The sequence below is a fragment of the Octopus bimaculoides genome, chromosome 12 (assembly GCF_046866305.1).
Source record: "Octopus bimaculoides isolate indiv1 chromosome 12, ASM4686630v1, whole genome shotgun sequence".
NCBI lineage: Eukaryota > Metazoa > Mollusca > Cephalopoda > Octopoda > Octopodidae > Octopus > Octopus bimaculoides.
The window spans coordinates 27,868,341-27,890,649 of NC_142939.1; the positions used below are offsets into that span (position 1 = coordinate 27,868,341).

Below are 22,309 nucleotides of genomic sequence, written 5' to 3' on the forward strand. Positions count from 1 at the left end.
CCCATAACTTAGCGGTTTGGCAAAAATGACTGATAGAATAAGTACCAGGCTTTTAAAAAAGATATGTCTTGGAGTTGAGTTGTTGAACTAAAAACCCCTTCAAGGCAGTGCTCCAGCATGGTCACAGTCAACTGACTGAAACAAGTAAAAGAATAAAAGAATAAATGTGTTCGAGCCTTACCCATCCAGTCTTATGCATATCTTGGACTACATTGTTCATTGTGCTCTTCATGTAGTGATACAATCACACAACTTTCCATAATTGTACATTCAGGTCAGATGTGGGGGCATGCACTATTGTGGAGTTTTGCTGCATTTATCATTTGTTGGTATATATCCGGGTCCTCCCAGGTGACCCCTCAACCAGAATCCCAATCAGTCTCGATCTCCATGAGATCCATGATCAGCTGCTGTGCCCATGTGCAGATTTGTATGCTTTGATTTATGTATGTATTCTCATGCATATCATTGCATGTCTAGACATGAGCATATATACTTAAATGATAAACTTCTGGAAAGGCTTACGGATTGTTACAGTTCCAGTGATGGTTTGGATCTGTAGTCTTCAAATCAGCTTTCTCCTTTCTGGTTTTGAGAAGCCTAATATGTATGAATGTATGCATGTATGTATGTATGTATGTATGTATGTATGTATGTATGTATGTATGCATGCATACATGCATGGATGTATGTCTGTATGTAATTATTATGTGTGAAGTGGAGTGAAAGTATTTGAAGAGACCAGGATAACGCATACAAGACTCAAGAGAGATTTAAAGAAGAATATTATGATCAAGAAGGTGAATCACAATGACCTTTTTGTCTGCACAGTTGGTGACAGACCATGCCTTTCTTTTGCTGGGCTTAAATCTCATTTGCGAACCCATGGAAAACAAACCTCCACCAACTATTCTGCCTATATGTCTGTGCACACCTTTCAGTGCAATGTATGCCAGAAGGTCAGCAAATCTAACGGAGGCCTCAAAAGATATTTTAAGATCCACAAATATTAGAACTTAACAGCAGCTCTTGGTGGTCCAGATCAGATATGCAATCGACATGGGTGTCTTTTCAAAACATTGCCTGGTTTTAAAAGCCACTTCAAACGCCATGATGGTTCTAAGGTGTAAGCACAGGAGGTGGTCAAACTCTGCACAGGAGGTGGTCAAACTCTGCACAGGAGGTGGTCAAACTCTGCACAGGAGTAGACAACCACTAAACAACCACCAATTATGTTTCTATGTATGTATGTATGTATGTATGTGTGTCATTATTCTGTTTCATTTCCAAATGTATTGCCAATAGAAAAAGAGCTCATTCCTAATCTCAGTCCAAGTTCTTCATTGGAATTTCAACAATATCAATGCGGTAGTGTTGTATGTATGTATTTATATGTGCAGTATTTGGAGTCAGTGCATGTGCAGATATGTATGTCTTGATTTATGTATGTATTCTCATGCATATAGTTGCATTTCTAGACATACTCATACATACTTAAATAATAAACTTCTGGAAAGTCTTACAGACTTTTACAGTTCCAGTGATGGTTGAGATCTGTAGTCTTTAAACCAGCTTCCTTCTTTCTGGTTTTGAGAAGCCTAATTTCTCAAAATTGGTGCTTAGGTAGTGTGTTACATATCCCAGGGCTTCAAAAATTACAGATATAAATCTGAACTTGTAATCTGGATAGAATAACTGCAGATTTCTCAATAGTTCAGCTTAGGGATTTTCCTTTTAGCTAATCTTTAGCTTTATGTTATGAAAGCACATGGCTCAGTGATTAGAGCTTCAGGTTCACAATCATGAGGTAGTGAGTTCAATTCCCAGACCAGGCTGTGCTGTGTTCTTGGGTAAGACACTTTATTTCATGTTGCTCCAGTTCACTCAGCTGTAGAAATAAGTTATGATGTCACTGGTGCCAAGCTGTATCGGCCTTTCCCTTGGATAATATCAGTGGCATGGATTGGGGAGACTAGTATGGATGGGCAACTTTTGGTCTTCCATAAACAACCTTACCCAACATTTTGCTTTGGAGGGAAACTTTCTAGGTGCAATTCCATGACTGTTTTACCCCAGATTTTTGTTAATATCTGCTGGGCAGCTGATTTCTACTACTGTACACAATTTCTCTTTTCTGCCCCAAATCACTATGTCTGGTTTATTATGTTTACCATTTTATTGAGGTTTTCACTGGGACATTTCACTGGTATATCTTATTATGAGGGGCTATGGCCTCTAACATACTGTGGATTCTTATTTCTTTCATTTCAGGTTTATCTTTCTGACAAATCTCATCATACAGTGTCCTGGCTATGTATGTATATATGTATGTTGTTGTTGTTGGCACTCCGTCGCTTACGACGTCAAGAGTTCCAGTTGATCCGATCAACGGAACAGCCTGCTCGTGAAATTAACATGCAAGTGGCTGAGCACTCCACAGACACGTGTACCCTTAACGTAGTTCTCGAGGATATTCAGCGTGACACAGTGTGACAAGGCTGACCCTTTGAATTACAGGCACAACAGAAACAGAAAGTAAGAGTGAGAGAAAGTTGTGGTGAAAGAGTACAGCAGGGTTCGCCACCATCCCCTGCCGGAGTCTCGTGGGCATTGTCAATAAACACTCACAACGCCCGGTCTGGGAATCGAAACTGCGATCCTATGACTGCGAGTCCGCTGCCCTAACCACTGGGCCATTGTGCCTCCACTGTATGTATGTATGCATGTACATATACATGCCTGTGTTTTTCTGTTGTCTTAGAGAGAGTGAAAGTTTAAAAAAGGGTAGTGTGTATATGTGTGTGTGTGTTTATACAAACCAGGCTGAGTAACTAGCCACTGGCTTGTTCCAGCTTTACTCTGGGGCTAATTTCTAAGCATAGCTTTTTAAATACTACTACAAAACAAGCTCTGGGAGAGAATCTATTGGATGGTTGCTAGTTGGTCTGTTATAACCAATCAAAATAGAAACAAACTTGATCTATATTAGATTGGTTTTTACTTTGGTGTAAATGTATACATAAAGCAAACTGGCCAGTCTGAATGTTGTTTAGCAGTTTCTGCTGTAACTGATGGCTTGTAGAATTATATCTAACAGATAAATAATGGTTGGTTAAGACCAAACTTAGTGGGAGCCGAGATTTTCATAGAGTTAACGTTTGTGCGGTTATATTTGACTGTACGTGAGTGGATAAAAGACTAACAGAAAGAAATAAGTATGGAAGGCTAGCAACAGCAAATTGTACAACACACACACACACACACACACTCGCACACACACACACATTCATTCTGAGTTACAGATTGCGTTTTGAAGATTTCCTATTTTTTCCAACAATTCTCTCTTTCATCATTGAGAACTAGCTTTAAAATAGTATGACTATTGTTTCATCTCTTACCTAAACTTAACTAATGACATACACACATACTTGCATACACACATACACACATACATACATACATACATACATACATACATACATACATACATCATCCTCATCCTCATCCTCATCATCATCATCATTAGCATCATCATATACATCTCTGCAGTCTTGGAGGTTGAGCAAAGCTCATGGCTACTGCACCCTTCAACTGAATAAACCTAAGCCATCTATTTTTAAAGAAAAAATCATTACACTCATTATCAAAATTAAATCTTTGAAGTAATATTTAAACATCTGATCTTCATAGAAAATACAGGCTAACTGACCCTCACCACTACCGCCACCACCGCCACCACCACCACCACCACCACCACATCCTCAAACACACAAAATGCCATTACATTGTAAACGATACATATTTTACACTTCCTTATCTTTATCCCACACTTGAACTTAATGACATCAATATAGTAGACTCTATTCTTTGGTGTTAAAGAAAATAAGAGAAGAAATATTTCCATTCAGTGTTGTTTTTTCTTTTTCTTTTCCAGTATTTCTATTATTTAATTTCAAATTTTGGTTTATGCTTTAAAATCACAGAAAACTTTATCTCGTAGTGGCTTCAAAGAAAAAGTGCTAGTTTAATAATAATAATAATAATAATAATAATAATAATAATACAATTAAACCTTGGGAGAGGCATTATGCCGGTAATAAACACACGCACTGGTTCAGTCCTTTATTAATTTATAAACAGTATATAGTTTTTTGTTAAATCATTTAACTGTTTATAAATTAATAAAGGACTGAACCAGTGCATGTGTTTATTACCGGCATAATGCCTCTCTCAAGGTTTAATTGTATTTCTTTCAACACACGTATCCATATCAAGAATCTTGCACACGAAATACACATACAAAATAATAATAATAATAATAATAATAATAATATTATTATTATTATTATTATTATTATTATTGTTGTTGTTGTTGTTGTTGTTGTTGTTGTTAGCATATATCCTAATTCCTAATGTGGATTTCAGGCTGGAATAGGCACAGCTGTCATGATTTTTGCCCTTCAGCAAGTTCAAGAAAAAGCATGTAATCAAAATATTGACTTGTACCAAGTCTTTGTCAACTTGACCAGTGAATCATTAGGCACTCTGGAAAATTTTGTCAAAAGTTGGTCATCCTGATAAAATGATAAGGGTTATAGTATCTCAGCACAAAGGAATGATGGCAACAGTGTTCAGAGGTATTTACTGTTCCCACTGGAACCAAACAGGGTCATGTTTTAGCCCCTGTGCTTTTTTTTTTTTTTTTTTCCATATTTTCAACATGCTTTTAGGGATTACCATGAAAGTGTAAAATTTCAATTTTGCACAGGAGGTCTACTAAACCTAAAAGGGCAATGTTTCAGATTAAAGAAAAAGACCAAAGAAGAGATTCTATATGACTTTCTGTCTGCTGATGATTGCATTTTGATTCCTCATGCATTTGAGGGAATTCAGGAAATAATTGACAGGTTTGCTGTGTCAGCTTCTGCATTTGAACTTACTATCAGCATCAAGAAGACTGAAGTTTTATTCCAACCAAAACATGGGGCAGAACATATTCAAGGGTCAAATGTGATGAGTGACAACAAGCCACTCAAATGGGTCAGGTCATTTAAATATCTTGGAAAAACAATAAACGTTAAGAGTACTCGTGATGAGGAAATCAATGTTAGAATATCTAAGGCAACAAGTGCTTTTGGAAAACTTACCCATCGTTTGTGGGATGAACATAGTGTTAGTCTGAAAACTAAAATAAGTGTATGCAAATCTTGTATTTTGAGCACACTTTTGTATGGGGTAGAAGCACGGACTCCCTACTACAAACATATAAAGAAACTTGGAACCTTTCACATGTGCTGTCTGTGCAATATCTGTAACATAAGATATCAAATAGCAAGACAAGATATCAAATGTCAAAATCTTAAAAAAAAATGTAATATCTCCAGCATCAAACACATGCTGCTGAGAATTCAGTGCAGATGGTTAGGATGTTGTTTGAACAAAAGATGACTACATTCCGAAAATTCTTTTGTAAGACTAATAAGCAGAGGGACACTACAATAAGGGAAGACCTATCCCCAGACACAAAAATAAGTTGAAGTAATTGCTAAAGTCTATACAACTTGATTTGAGATCTTGAGAAAGTCATTGCCTAGATCGATCTGCATGGTGTAAAATGTGTCATGATGCACCCAATCTGAGTTGAAGAAGCAGAGCTATAAAAGAATTATATCCTGATATCAACAGACACATTTGTCCAATTCCAGGCAAAATCAAAATCATCAATGATCCAGGAGTGGACAAGGATTCTGTACTGGGGTCAATAAAATTAACTTCATCCTCCCAAAAATTGCTGATCTTATGCCAAAATTTGAAACCATTATTATTAGTATTATCATTATTATTATTATCATCATCATCATCATCATCATCATTATTGTTATATTTATTATTATTATTATTATTATTATTATTACTATCATTATTATTATCATCATCATTATCATCATCGTTATTATTATTGTTGTTATTATTATTGTTATTATATTTCGCCAAGGTCGACTTCACCTTTCATCCTTTTGGGGGTCAATAAAATAAGTACCAGTTCTGTACTGGGGTTAATGTAATCGATTACCCACTTCCCCAGAATTTCAGGCCTTGTGCCTTTAGTAGAAAGGACTAGTAGTAGTAGTAGTAGTAGTAGTAGTAGTAGTAGCTTAGGCTGTTTTGCATCCATTTTCCATGGTTTATTTGTTCAAATCAATGCTTTCATTACTGGATACTCAGTCTAGTGCAAGCCACACACACACATATATATATATATATACATATATTTATATATCATGTTTAGTCTTTAAATCCAACTAGAGAAAACAACAAACTTACTTCAGCCTTATTAAATTTCCTCAACGAAGTATATTCTATTTAACTGGCAAGAATAAAAGAGATCAATAATCAATAATATATACACACAGCAATAATGGTGATGCAGTGATATTGATTATGAATATCTACCATGGGGTTCAGGGGAAATACCTCAAGGGAACATTCTACATAGTTCAGCCCACATATTCTCCCCCTAACATTCCCTAAGCTCATTCCATCTCAAAAGACCTTACCAAAACTTCTTCTGCCTCTTGTGTTCCTTCTCTCCCACCCCACTCATACATATTCATAAGTTATGTACTTTTATCTTCTTGCATTTTTCTTTTTTCTTTTAATTGCTTCAGTTATTAGGCTGTGGCCATGCTGGGGCACTGCCTTGAAGAATTTAAACCAAAACGCATCAAAGTCAGTACTTATTCTTTTGTTAACCCTGGTACTTATGTTATTGTGTGTGTCTTCGTGTCTGTATTTATCCACTACCACTGCTTGGCAATTGGTGTTAAGCTACAGGGACATAAGTTACACCAACACCAATTGCCAAGTAATGGTGGGGGTACATGAACACACACACACACACACACACACACACACACACACAGATATCATCATCATCATCATCTAATGCCTGGTTTCCTTGCTGGCATGGGTTGGACAGTTTGACAAGGGGCTGGCAAGCAGGGAGCTGTCCAGACTCCAATTGTCTGTTGTGGCAAGGCTTCTATGGCCTAATGCCAACCACTAAATAGAGTGTGCTGGGAGCTTTTAACGTCCACTGGCATGGAAAAATTGAGAGTTAGCACATGTGGGAATTGAACTCACATCTCTTATTTCCACGACAAAAATACAGACCTATTACACCAACATAGACACACACACACACACACACATATGCACACACACACACACATGCACACGCACACGCACGCATGCACACGCACAAACACACATATACACATGCACATACACATATATATGTATATATACAATGAGCTTCTTTCAGTTTCCATTTACCAAATCCACTCACAAGGCTTTGGTCAGCCTAAGGCTTTGGTCAGCCTAAGGCTATAGTAGAAGATACTTGCACAAGGTGCCACACAGTGGGACTGAACCCGGAACCCTGCAGCTGGGAAGCAATCTTCTTACCACACAGCTACATCTGTGCCTGTATTGTCCGATTCATAAGAGATAACTGAATAGTGAATGGATGGCTGAACTGCCAAGCTCAAAATAAACGACCTTGAGCTGAGTTAATCAATGAATTAAAATGCATCGATGATATCACTTGAGAGCAAGTATGATCCTTCGGAATGGAAACAGTACATTGTATGATCAATTGAGTGAAAGACAGAAAAAAAAAGAGGAAAACAATGAAATCTATTGATTGGTTTTGTGGTTCAGAAGAAATTGGAAATGAATGCTGATAGTCAATTGGATTATTGTAAGTAATGCGTAGCTTAGTTACCATAGCAACAGCACCGTGATAATGTTTCAGTACAATAATTATTAATTTTTCCAGATATGTTTTAATGTTTGTAGCAATTAATGGCTATTATCTCTTGACTAATTGATTTCATTGATAATTACAACTGTCTCAGTTTCTTCTTTAATATTAGAGGTCTTTATGTTGTACTCAATCTATTAGAAATAGTAATCAAATTTCATTCAAATTATAAAAAAGGAAGGACATATTAGATAATGTAGTCCCTGTTATACAAATTAATGGGATGGTTATGGCAGGAAGGCTTTTAATTATAAGTCTGCTTCATCAGGTCTGCTTGATTGGGAAATACAGCTTTTAATAAACTGAGCCAATGAGAGAGTCATTCAATAGTCAGGCAACGTCTTATCTTAAACTAGGGTTTGCAGGACATCCTTGTCGAGTTCTACATATCTTCTAGGATGAGGCTCGTCTTCTAGCTGTAGTTTCCAGCTCGGAATTTCTGGAACCACCATTGACAATGGCATACGCCTAATGTTTGATCCCCGTATACTGTATTAATATTCCTCACACTTTCCATTGCATTGTTACCTTTATTATATTCACAAAGCAAAAAATGCTGAATATGCTCCTTTGCCACTTCCATTATAGCTTCGAAAAAATAACTGTTAAAATCAAAAACTGCACTCTTCAAAACTTGCACTAAGAATAAGGGCAAGGTAAAATTACTACCTGCTTTTACAACAAGTTGATAGAGGTAATTTATCCCATCCCCTTCCAACTTTTAATTCATGCAACTGAAAAAACCACATTATTTATGGGATGATTCAATATTTATACATATGCATGCAACCACTGAAAATTTCTGAACTGGAGTTCAATAAAGAGTTAGGGACCTTAGATCTGTGATCTTTCAATCAAAGTCTACATTTATTCGATCCATTCATATGAGGAATGGATTTCTCAACTACTTTCCATTTAATCACATGCGGTGTTTCATTATCATCCAATTTCGAAAAGAGACATATGTATATAATTTATATCCAGATATATATATATATACATGCTTGTATATCCATGTATATATACCTTTATATCCATGTACACACGTGCAACTAGTTGGTATATATGATTATATATCCACATATACATACATGTAACTATTTGGTAGTTTTTTAATATTTAAGTTGAGACTTAGTAAAATCTTTAGCTTAGTTGTTGTTTTAGTTGTTTAACCACAGGTCAATGCTCAAGCCAACCCAAAAAATCAAAGGTATTGCAACCATGATCATCATGTTTTGTTAAGGTTTCTAAGACTACTTTGTTAGGAGTAGCCATATTTTAGACAATATGCTGTGATTTAAGGGAGATTTGATTGCTATTTCTGGAAGGTTGTGAGATCTTGTAAGAGTTTCCTGAGTTCAGTCAGGTAACTAGGATATTAATAACTCTAACCTTAACCGTGACATCATTGTTAGTTACTGGGTCGAGTCAATATTACTGACAGCTACTAACATTCTATATTTACTATCTGTTATTAACAACCAGTTGAGACAGGATATCGTTAGAGAAAAAGATTGCCTGTCTGAAATCAACATAGTTTTAACACTAAGAACATATCATGAAGAGTTTGTTGCACATCTATGTTATGTTGGATATAAAGATTACCATTTGCTATTAATACTTGTCAAAAATACTTAATTTTTAAAAAGTAATTAAAATTAATAAATTTTTTCGAATTTTAGTAAATTATTTCTTTCCTTGATTGGGAAAAGGTAATGTATAGCTAAAACTGGGTGAAGTGTTGTCATGATTATTTGTGGTTTAAATTTTACCCGGATCAAATTTACAAATCTACTTTCCATTAAGATATTTGCCCCATATTGAAATTTTATTATCTTCATGCATGCGCGTATTTATATGTGCATTTATGCATGCATTTACATGTATGTATTTGGTGATATGCCGTGCTTAAGAAGACCCGTCAAGCCAAGTGAAATCATAGTTGTGGCTAATGCCTTTGTTACATAACTGGCACCTGTACTGGTGGCATGTAAAAACCACCTTTCAAGCCTTGGGCCTCATGGCGGCAATATGGCTGAGGCCAGTGTCGCGTAACTAGCACCCATGCCAGTGGCACATAAAAAGCATGTTTCAAGTGTTGGGCCTCATGGAGGCAATGACAAATGACTGAGACTTTTGGGAATATGCTATGCTTGAAAAGAAGACCCATCAAGCCAAGAGAAAACATAGTCATGGCAGACACTGGTGTCATGCAACTGGCACCTGTGCTGGTGGCATGTAAAAGCAGTCATTACATTCTCAGTGATTGATGTTAGGAAGGGCATTCAGCTGTAGAAACCATACCAAATCAGACTGGTGTCTGGTGCAGCCCTTCAGCTTACCAGCCCTGGTCAAACCATCCAAACCATGCCAGCATGAACAACAGTTGTTAAATGATGAGGATGATAATTCACATGTGCATATATTGGGGAATAAATAAATGAATGAATGATGGCAATTTTAATGAAAGGAAAAATTAATAATGTTTGTGAATGTGCCATTTGCTGGCCAAGTATGCCCTAACTTCTCTTATTCTTCACTGTCACAGATGCAGGCAGATTGTGAACAACAAAGAACCTAACAGCCTTACCAGTGAAGACAGGCCCCCATTCTTCCATAGGTTCTGAAACATTAAGGTGGTGACTGTAAATGTAGGTACAATGAATGGTAGGTCTAGTGAGATTGTAGAGATGCTGGAACGGAGACAAGTGGATGTGTGCTGTGTTCAAGAGATAAGATGGAAGGGACCTTCAACTAAACTACTTAGTTTGAAGACAGCAGTTCAAACTCTTCTAGTGAGTAATAGCAATGGAAAGAGTGGAGTAGGTATGCTATTAACTGAGAGATGAATAGATAAAGTAATAGAGGTAGTCAGGGTGTGTGGTAGGATAATTAAGTTGAGGCTAATTATAGACAACACAATAGCAACATTTATCTTCACATATGCCTCACAGGTGGGACTGCTAGAACAGAAGGGCCACTTCTAAGAACTTCTTCTGTGGGCTACCTCAGTGATGAGTGATAGCAACCTCATTATTATAAATGGTATCTTCAATAGTCATGTTGGTCATCACATTGATGGTTTTCATGATGTATAGGATGTGAGGGAGGAGTAAAGCTTCTGGAGTTCTGTGATGCAACTGGTGTAACAGTTTGCAATACACTCTTTAAGAAACTGTCCAACCACTTCGTCGCTATCAGGTTTGGAAATTAAAAGATCCAATAATCAAGAATAAATTTAGAGAAATTCTAAATGATGCTCATGACTGTAAGGGAAATTTAGCTACCTCTAGCATAGACAATTGGGAAATTCTGCTTAGGGCCACAGATCTGGCAAGTGGCTGGAGCAAAGTGCTAGCCAAGCCAAAAGTAACATAGTGGTGGATTAATAAGGTTGATTGGGCAGTCAAGGCTAAGAGACTGGCTTAGAAAATCTGGAAGGATGGTGGTGGTAGTAGAGAGCATTACTTCATGACTAGTGGAACATCTAGATGTCAGGTGTACTTGGCGAAAAGGGAGTCAGAAAAGAAAAGATTTTTACATGTCCTGTAATGTGGGAGAGAGAACCAAGATGTTATTGGTGCAAGGCGTTTTTGGAATGATGATGGAAAACTTACCATCAATATGGAACAAAAGAAACTGATGTAGAAGTACTATTATGAAAGGCTGCTGAATGCAGAGAACATATGGGATAAACAGTGATTAACTTATGCTGGTCTGAGGGACCAGCAAGTCAAGTTGACAGCAGGGTGGTAGATGAAGTTACCAAGAATATGAACAGGGGAAAAGCTGCAGCTCTATTGCAAGTAGTTGCAGAAATAATTAAAATATCTGGGGGAAGTAAGGTACAAGATTAGCACTCAGTCAATCAAGTCACCCAGGAAGGTATTATACCCAACGACTGGCATAACAGCATCATCATAAACTGCTACAAAGACAAAGGCGATACCTTACAGAGAAGCAACTATAGAGGAATCAAACTCCAAGACAGAGTTATGAAGGTTATAGGGGAAGTCAGAGCTCAACTAATATCTGATAATCTTCAGGTAACTGCAGGAAAAATACCTGGCTCAAAATAAACTGCTATTCCTGGCTTTCGTTGATTTGGAGACAGCATTTGACAAGGGATCACATTCAGTAATCTGGTAGGCTCTGAGGACATGTGTAGATGAATGGTTTGTGTGGGCAGCTCAAACTAAGTACAAGGATGCAGCAAGTAAAGTGGGAGTTGACAATGACTTCAGTGATGAATTTAGTATCAATATAAGAGTCCATCAAGGTTCAGCCCTCACTCCTCTCCTTTTCATCATAGTCCTACAAGCTACCACAGAAGAGTTTAACAATGTCCATGGAAACTCTTACATGTTGATGATCTAGTTCTTATAGCTGAATCCAAAGGGGAATTAGAGAATTAATTCCAGGCATGGAAGCTAAATCTGGAATTGAGAGGCCTCAAAGTAAACTTAAAGACACAGGTTTTAATAAATAGTGAAGATGACTAGATGGCCTTTTTCAATATGCAGAAAAGGAGTAGGTAGAAACTCTTTACACTGTACTTGATGTAAGCTGTGGACACACAAGAAATGTAGTGGAATCACTGGCAGACTATCCATAAATATGAGCTGCACTGGAGCAGTCTGTATGAGCATATGCTTACACATTGTACAGCGATTCCTCACTCCCATGCATTAAGCCTGCCACCCCTAGCTCCTATGGATTACCAACCATGTCACCTTCTCTCTTATCCTCCACCACTGACAACTGTATCATCATTACTACTTCTGCTGCTTGCCTTATCAGCTTCTTGCTCATCTGCCCTTCAACCCTCCTCCCTCTGGTAATCTGCCTTCCCATCTTCTCCAACCCATACAATCTTGCAAAAGCAATTCAACTCACTTTGTGCCTTGTGGGGTCACCTGGGCACCTCATCACCATTTTTTCTCTCTTGCAGGTCCTACCACTCATTTTTTCTTTCTCTCATCATCTTTTCCCCTGCTAACTCTAAGTACCTATACAGAGACCTATGCAGGAACCTGCTCTGCTCCACCTCTCACAGTAATTCCCTCATCTTCTAGCATAAAGTCGACCCCTCCCCCACGCTCATAGTCCTGCAAATTGCATGGCAACCTCAACAGCACAGGTGGCAAGAGAGAAAAAAAAAAAAAAAAAAAAAAAAAAGCACCCAATACACTCTGTAAAGTGGTTGGCATTAGAAATGGCATCCAGCCATAGAAACTTTATCAAAATAGACATTGGAACATGATGCAACACATCAGATCCTATCAAACTGAGATAATCCATGCCAGCATGGAACATTGGCATTAAATGATGACATGGGAAGGGTGCTTCTATAAGTAAAGCAGCATTTATATATTAAAGTGCTACTTCCGGTCACCCTCCTATGTCCGTACATAGGAGATTGCTCCCCTTCTCAGATACAAACTTGTATGCACAATTTACAAACACTTGTGTTATGATTCAATGGCAATGTAATAGAATACTATGTGTTATTAGTTGATAATTAAAGGAATTGATCAGAGATATATGTAGTGTCTCAAAAAAAAAAAATCAATATATCAGACATTTTTATCTCTTTACTCTAGATAGTGAATGATAAGTTACAATGATCAAACTGTTAAATGTATCAATTACCTAGGGAGCCTATAGGTGATCGTTTGAATTGCTAGAAACAGCAGCCAAGTCACACTGCACATTTTTTTTTTGTTAAAGAAAGGGAAGGATACATTAGATAAAATAGTCCAGGGTACACTATGCCTAGAAACATCAATAGCAACAACCACTGATTATCTTTTGATAGCATGTTTCCCATCCTGTTATTGCCAATGGAAGAGAGCCACTACAATCATTGTTGTTGGCATTCCGTCGCTTATGACGTCGAGGGTTCCAGTTGACCCGATCAACAGAACAGCCTGCTCGTGAAATTAATGTGCAAGTGGCCGAGTACTCCACAGACACGTGTACCCTTAAAGTAGTCCTCGGGGATATTCAGCATGACAAGGCTGACCCTTTGAATTACAGGCACAACAGAAACAGGAAGTAAGAGTGAGAGAAAGTTGTGGTGGAAGAGTACAGCAGGGTTTGCCACCATCCACCGCCGGAGCCTCGTGGAGCCTAAGGTGTTTTCGCTCAATAAACACTCACAACACCCGGTCTGGGAATCGAAACTGCAATCCTATGACCGCGAGTCTGCTGCCCTAACCACTGGGCCATTGCACCTCCACTACTACAATCAATCTGGTAAAAAGAAAAAAAATCTCCAAATCCCACACAACCATCTCGGAAAAACAATAGAATGTATGAGATAATGTCTTCTTTGCTTGGGAAAAAAATGGGATGGTCATCACCAGACTTTTTTGATCATAAATCTGTTTGATCAGAGACGACACAAGGCTAAACAACAGCCAGCTAAGAAGTTGGCAATTTAAACTATTTCCCTGGTACATTGCTAGGTCTAGGGACAAAGGTTAACCTTTGACACGGTTCAGTCCACCTTAATGAGAGTAGGTGTAAAAGAGCTGGAACAACATGTATAACAAAGCTATTCATTAACATTACAAATTAAGGTTGTTATCCAGTTTTCAAAAAAATGTAATCTAAACAATCTCTATGTTTGAACCTCCCAGTTTCTTTCAGCCAACGATTTATTTTATATTTAATAAAATTGGTGCAAGTACATCTGTGGTTAAGAAGTTATGTTCCCAACCAAATGATTTGTTTTAGCCCCATTCCGTAGTAACCGATGCGCGTGCCTGCGTGTTTATATCTGCACTTGTACAAAATTCACAGTATTCAAGGGGATGTTGTCACTTCCATCAATAAATAGTCTGCATATTTCATATCTTAAAACTGTGTAAAACAAAAAAAAATCCCTTGGAAAAAAAAAAAATTAAAATTAAGGTAAATGGTCAGTATCGGAAAAGACATCCAGCTGTAAAACAATACCTCAATAACATTCATGTAACCCATGCTAGCAGAGAAAAGCAGATGTAAAAACAGACGAAAATATTTTCCTTTAGATTTTGTGAATTCAATTCACAAAACACAAAAACTAAAAAAACAAAAATAAAAAGTAAAGTACAACACATTTTTATACAGCTTTTATTCAGCATATTTGTCTTTTACAAAAATATTTTGTGAAATTTGATAAGCTATTACTGCTCTAGCTCAAATTCCTTCATCAATTCACTAAATTTTCTTCAAAAGGGAATAAGGATCGTGTGTGTGTGTGTGTGCATGAGTGAATGTATGTAATTGAAAGTGGAGAGAGGGAATACTGATTGACATGATTTCATCTATCAGAGTAACCAAAGAGACTTTGATACAGGTCAATAATCTAGTCTAAAATACCAGATCAATAATCTCAAGCTTAAACAAATGAATGCAAAATGCACCATGGAATCATTTTGAAATGTTGGTAGAATCTGTTTCTAAAGAAGCAGGCCTGTCAACATTTTATTCAAACTTGATGCCTTGGGCAAGAGGTAATTCTTTGCTGTAGTTGATGGTGCTAGAAAATATAATAAGAAGAGAAATATGTTAAAAATCAATACAAAATGTTTGGTTCAATTTTTTTTATAAAGAAATAGAAACTGTAAGAGAAAGTAGAAAGAAATGTAATAGGGCTCTGCTATCAATCCTCTTTCTCAGAGCCTTCCTTGGAAGATGCAGAGGGGCTGGCACGAGACTGCCAGTGATGGAGAATACTGGTGGACCTGGTTAGCTCTACGCATGATGACATTTCTGAGACCACTGACCTGAGATGACCTCAGCCTCATCAAGCAAAAGCATGAAAGAAGCAAGTAAGCAAAGAAATATAACGGCCATTTTAAGAAAAATTATTTATAGCAAACCCACATTGACATGGAGTGAAAAAAAAAAATTTTTTTTTAAAGCTATAAACTGTGTGAACACTTGCAAAAATGTCCTAAGCCTCAACTTATTAGGTCCATCTCGAGTTCCAGAATTCAGAAGGCCAGAGCTTAATATCATTTCCAAGGCATACAGGGACCGGGATGACAACATTCCTCTTTGAATGGGATGCTGATCCATCACAGGATTAACTTCCCAGCTATAACTGGAACTCAGAAAAGTGGACTAGAGCAACACGAAATGAAGGACACAATGCACTACTCTGTCCAGGAATCAAAACCACGAATTTAAGATCATGAGTACACCACCTTAATCACTAGGCTCCGCACCACCACCACTTAAACTTAATGAATCATTTGAGTTTTTTAAAAATTTTTTTAGTTGTATGTATTTGTGAACAACAGTATCAATGAATATTTGTACTGAAATCAAGTTTCAACATGTCAATCATTGTTACTCAGTTTCTTCCAAATGTCAACTGCACTTACAGCTAAGTGGACTGGCTTTCAAATCCATTGCCCTTTCCCTTTGCAAATACTAGTTTCAAATTTCAGTACAAGGCCAGCAATTTCATTCCAGGGGAGGAGTTAAATCAATTACATCAACACCATAGCTCAACTGGTACTTATTTTATTAACTCCGAGAGGATGGAAAGTAAAATCAACCTCAACAGAACTTGAGCTCAGCATGTGAAGACAGATGAAATGCCACTAAGCATTTTGCCTGATGTGCTAACGATTCAGCCAGCTTGCTGCCATTTTCAAACATTAAAAAGAACTATTAATCTTCCTTGGACTGAGACACCAGCACGGTTGCTGATCTCCTGTTCTACATACATCATCATAAGACTTCTATTTCTCCTTGGACTGGGCTGGAGAGATGTGCAACACAACAGCCTAAGCTATTACTTCAAGACAGTATTGGTAATAAATAAAGCTTAGATTAGCAGTATCAGGTTAGAAACTAACTGCCACTAATCCTAACTCTTTCCCGTACACTCATCTTCTCATATATGATTAATTAGATCATCAACACAAACTTCAATTAGAAAGAAGATTAATGAAATTCTAGCATACAAGCCTTTTACAGCAAAACCAAGTGAAATGGCTATCACTGAAAATAAGAAACCAAAAAGTTGATTATGGTACCAACTGGTCCCATTATTACTCACCACAGAAGTGTTCAAAATATCGAAATAAAAATTTTAAGTAGAAGTTAAAGAGAATTACCATGTTGATCGTCGCATATATTGTTTCCAGGCATCACTACCAGATTCTCGACCACCTCCGGTGTGTTTCTCTCCCCCTGAAATAACAGACAACAAAACCAACAATTATAAACAGTAGAACATCTTTAGTCCTTTAGTATTAAGATTACTTTGTCAAAACTGATGTTTGTTTATTCACATTTTAAAAAATTAATCATGTAACATCCTGTAGCTTCAAGATTACGAGAATGTGATTGTTTATTTTTCGATTAACAGGTATGAGAGGCTGAATGTGACCAGATTCAACATAAAACAGACAGAATATTTGGGCGGGAAGGGCTAAATAGTTTCTGATGATATCTTCATAGTGACTTAAATGGGACACATTGGATTAGATTATCAAATCAAAGCTAACAACTGTCATTCCAGAAGAATAATTCTCTATTTCATTTTCTTTTACTGGTTTCAGTTTTCTTTTTATAGACTGGCTGTAAGGTTAAGAACTTTGCTTCCCAACCATTGGGCTCTGAGATCAGTCTCACTGCATGGCACCTTGGGTAAGTGTCCTCTACTATATCCCTGGACTGACCAAAACCTTACAACTGAATTTTGTAGGCAGAAACTGAAGGAAGTCAATCGCGCACGCGCACGCACGCACGCACGCAAGTTCATGATTAGAAGCTATGTCAGGACAAATTTCAAAAGGGACATAATTTACCAACCAAATCAAGAAACCTCAACTCATGCAAGGCTCTCATCGTCAGTTCTAAAGTCAATTTTGTAAAGAGACTAGGCTTTCTTTTCACTAAAATATACAGAACTACAGTCTTACTGTGAACTATTAGAATCAATTCAGTTTTTACTCTCAAACAGTAAGGAGGCTACTTTGACCTTGTAATAAATACTCGTGTACAGAACCATTGAAGAGCAGCAAACACCAATTTTTGTTCACTGAAAATTGGAGCAAACAGAGTTAGATTGTCTTCAAAATATATTAGCAGTAGTAACATCTGATCTTATGAATACCATTAAAAGTCTAACATAGGAACCTCACACCAATTGTGACTCTTGATAAGATTTTGATTCAATACTATACATTTAGTTTCAATAGAAATAAGTACAACCGGTCGATTTGCAAGTCAATCTACTAGAAATAACCACCAAATCTCCTTCATATCACAAGCTACTATCATTAAAAGATCATCACATGGAATAATGACATCAAAAACATCCTAGGTCTTGAAACAAAAGAAAGGTCACGACAGTCACAGCTGGAATGCCTGTGAAGTATTTCAGCTGGAACTAAATAACATCATGAAAAGATTTCAACCATGATTATGCTATCAAGTGATTTTGTATATCAGAAACACAATGTTCAATGTGTCTCTTTAAAATGAAAAGGTGTGATAAAAGGAAGATTTGGTTTTTGTTTCTAGCAGGTTCAGTAGCTACACAGAGGCTCGAGATTCACTGGTTCAAGAGTATACTACAGTTAGGAGAATCATTGGTTGTGTAACACAAGTTAACAGTTGATTAAAAAAAAAAAAAAATTATTTCTCTTCCCACCATCACAAAAGAAGAACATTTTGCTGAGTATTTACCAAATGCTCCACCAATTTCAGCACCACTAGTCGGAATGTTAACGTTGACAATGCCACAATCAGATCCTTTTGGTCTGGAATACAAAACGAAATATTTTTTTAGAAACACAGTATTAATAAGATAATTTATAAAACAGCATTTAATTCATTGACCATATCAAGATGTTGCATAAATGCATTAGTTTGTAATTTCAAAAAATAAATATTTTTTAGAAACAAAACAAATTAATAAAATAATTTATAAAACAGCATTATTCTACAGTTCGATTCACGGCAGCGACCTGATTAATAATAGTAATAATAATTATAATAATAATATAATAATTATAATAATAACATAATAATAATAATAGTAACATCGATAGGAATGAGAACCCAGGTTCGAAATTTCCCCAAGACACCTGACGAAGGCTGGAGGGTATATCAGCCGAAACGTTGTGTTAACAACAAACAAGATGAGGACGAATATCCGTCAAATGTAAATAATGTAAATAAAGCATCATTGTATTCATCAAGTTGTAATTCCATCAAGAAATAAGAAAAAAAAAAAAGGAGTTTGTGAGATAAAACAAAGTTCAATATTTTGCCTTAGAACTACAAAGTCTACCACAATGTCCAGTCCTTGTTGTAGAGTGGAGGCTTGTATATCTCAATGACCATGGGAGGCTATCCCAGCAGAGAACAAGCTCCTTATAGGATCTTCTATGCTGGACAAATCAAAGAGTAGAGGCCAAACTAATATAGACCAACTTTTTCCAGTGGCCAAGAAAAAAAAAAAAAAAAAAAAAAAAAGCAAAGTTACAGGAGCATCTAATGACAATTCAAAACCAACAAGACCGGAGAGAGAAAGGCTTTCTTTCAGGAAAACTGTATACAAACTTGTATCTGTATTTCATTACAGAAAAATCTGAAAGGAAGGTGCAAGGAAAAGCAAGAATCTAACTGGAGAAAAGCAGAAAAGACAGCCCAATGTTAAGAACAGAGGAGAGAAGTCATTGATGGCTTAAACGCCAAAGAAGGAGCCAAAGAACTGCAAATCTTCTTGTACTGTAGTCACTCATTCAGAAGGAAAATAAGGATATAATTTAACATGACAAAAGGTGTAAGTGGTTCATCTAACCCTTTCATTACCTTATTTATTTTGAGATGTGTTTCTTTCAATTAATTTTTAATATAACAAAGAATTTAGTAAAATAACTTTTGTTATCATTAAGCTCGTGTTAAGAACATAAATTGTGACTAAGGTTTAGTGGAAGATTTTAATTTGGAACTTTTGAAAACACGACATTTGTATTACAGAGCCAGAGGCGGGTTCAGCCAGGTTGGTATCAAAAGGGTTAAATAGTTCAGTTTATTACTGCTACATGTTTTATCAAACCTGGAGACATGTAAAGTAATAAAAGAAAATCACTAATTTGTTAATTAGGATAATTTCATATTCCAATCTCACAATGAGACTAGCAATGAAATGCTAATGAGTGTTGATATTTTAACTATTTTATACCTAAACTTGTGAACATTAACATCATTTGTTACATAGATACAATAATAACTGGTCTACAGTATTTCTGATAGCAACAGCGACAAGGGATCATCTGCAATTTTACGCAGAACAAATATCTCAAGGGACTTTAAAAATACCAGCTCGCACCCTCCAGTTTTTCAGGCATATTAAACATGTTTCGTCTCATTCAACAAATTCATTACTGCTCTTATCAACAGCTGTCGGCTTCTCAACAAAGTAAACTCTTAGTAAGTATATTCTATTAAAAGAAGAAATTAGAAATCATGTAATTTTACCCAATCCACTTAAAGATGGATCCAAGATCTTTGGTGAACAAGCTGCTGGTAAGCCCTTGTTTCACTTCATTGTTCCAGCTTATTGCCTCATCTACAGACTGCAATGAAATAATTTTGTAAATTAATATACAAACATACATATAACTATATACATATAATTATATATATATATATATATATATATATAAATATATATATATTAGTTGTCAATTCGGGAACATGACTCATCACATAAACCCGATTATGTAACACATGTAGGTACTAGTTTATTTCAATACTGTAAAATTGTAAATAAAATGTGAAAAATCAGACTAAGTTGGGATTTCAATGATTAATATATTTTTCTATACATGATCATATAAACTCATGTGTGTACACACACACACAGAGGCTGAGTATAATAAAAGAGGAAAAATTCAAAATACTTGATGTAGAGTTCATTTATTCATTGAAAGCTGACGATTCCTACAACAGATTTTAATTTTTTTTATTTTCAAGCATTCTTTTAGAGGACAAAGATGAACTAACACACTAAAGTGAGAAACTGAGTTGCAATAGAGTGATTCATCAAATCATCAGCTTCAAATGAATATTTTTTTGCCAAAAGAAACAAAACAAATGGTACTACAATTGCAATTAATAACTACAAGTTAATAACTGAACTATTAACAATAAATGTCGTAATACAGCCATTTTTTTTTCTTCTCGTTTTGTTCAGTCAGCCAAACAAGAGAATAGGATTCATTTTTTTTTACTTTTACTTTTTTTTCATCAAACAAGTTTGACAAAAAAGTATTGTTTTCTATTATACTTGAATATAAAATTATATTTCCATTTACTAAAATCACTTACAAATAAATATGAAACAAACCTGTGTAACTAACTTTACTTAATCCTTTGGTATTTAAACAGCCAAAATCTGGCCCAAATATCTTACTTGGTTTTATGTTCAAACTGGCCAAATTTGGCTTCACACTTATTCTACATCATTCTAAAAATTAACAGTTATGTCATCAGAATCTCAAAGTTTCAAGATAATGCAAGATAAATTCAAAAAATGTGAATAAATAAGAATTACTTTTTACAGAATAATGTGAACTCTAAAAGGTCCACATTTTACAAAACTGGGTTATAATTCAACACATGAATAAGAAGAAAAAAATTCAAATGATTTGAAAGAATGACACTCACTTTTGTTTTAAGGACATAGACAATAGGAGCAAAAGTTTCCCTCTGCACCACTTCAGCATCATGGGCAAGACCAGTTACGATGGTTGGCTCAACAAAGTTTCCAGTACGCTTTATTTGCTGAAAGTTAAAAAAAAAAAAAAATTAACAAGGGGATCACCTTAACGTATTATGCAGACATAATTAACTCATGTGTGTATGTATTGTTTATCATTTACTTGTTTCAGTCATTAGACCATAGCCATGATGGGACACCACCTTTAAGATTTAGTTGAATGAAGTGACCCCACCTGGTAATTATTCTATCAAATCCTTTTTGACGAACTGCTAAGTCACAGAGATGTAAACACGCCAACACTATTTGTCAAGCAGCAGTGGGAGACAAACACAGAGACAAAGACACACATATACATGATGGGCTTCTTTCAGTTTCCCTCTAATAAATCCACTCATAAGGCTTTGGTCAGCCTGTGGCAATACTAGAAGATTATAGCTAAAAGTGCCAATCTGCTTTCCCAAATTTGTAACAATAAAATCCCGCTACTGCTAAAAAAAGGGGAAGAAACTGGAATTTATTCCTGATGACTTCAGGCCAATCAACATCAAAGCAAATTGATGAAATGAGTTACATATATATATATATATATATATGTATATATATATATATATATATATATATATATATGTATATATAGTATTCACGCTGCACACAACAATGTTTAACTGCAATAATTTGCCACCAACATGGTGTTATACTGCTACCACTACAAAAATGGCATTATATACATATATAAAGTA

The 22,309-nt window shown here is 36.0% G+C and overlaps 1 protein-coding gene across 1 annotated transcript in view; it reads right to left on the bottom strand.

Annotated features, from left to right (window-relative positions):
* Positions 1-14,928: 14,928 nt before the first annotated feature.
* The window catches only part of LOC106871909 (alpha-aminoadipic semialdehyde dehydrogenase), a 30,660-nt gene continuing 23,279 nt past the window's right edge, over positions 14,929-22,309 (bottom strand). Inside the window, exons 15-19 of the mRNA XM_014918666.3 lie at positions 21,515-21,631; positions 20,324-20,421; positions 18,524-18,597; positions 16,945-17,020; positions 14,929-15,353 (exon numbers count right to left, since the gene is read on the bottom strand). Of these exons, the coding sequence (XP_014774152.1) occupies positions 15,299-15,353; positions 16,945-17,020; positions 18,524-18,597; positions 20,324-20,421; positions 21,515-21,631 (420 nt within the window). The 3' untranslated portion in view covers positions 14,929-15,298. The remainder of the gene's footprint in view (positions 15,354-16,944; positions 17,021-18,523; positions 18,598-20,323; positions 20,422-21,514; positions 21,632-22,309) is intronic.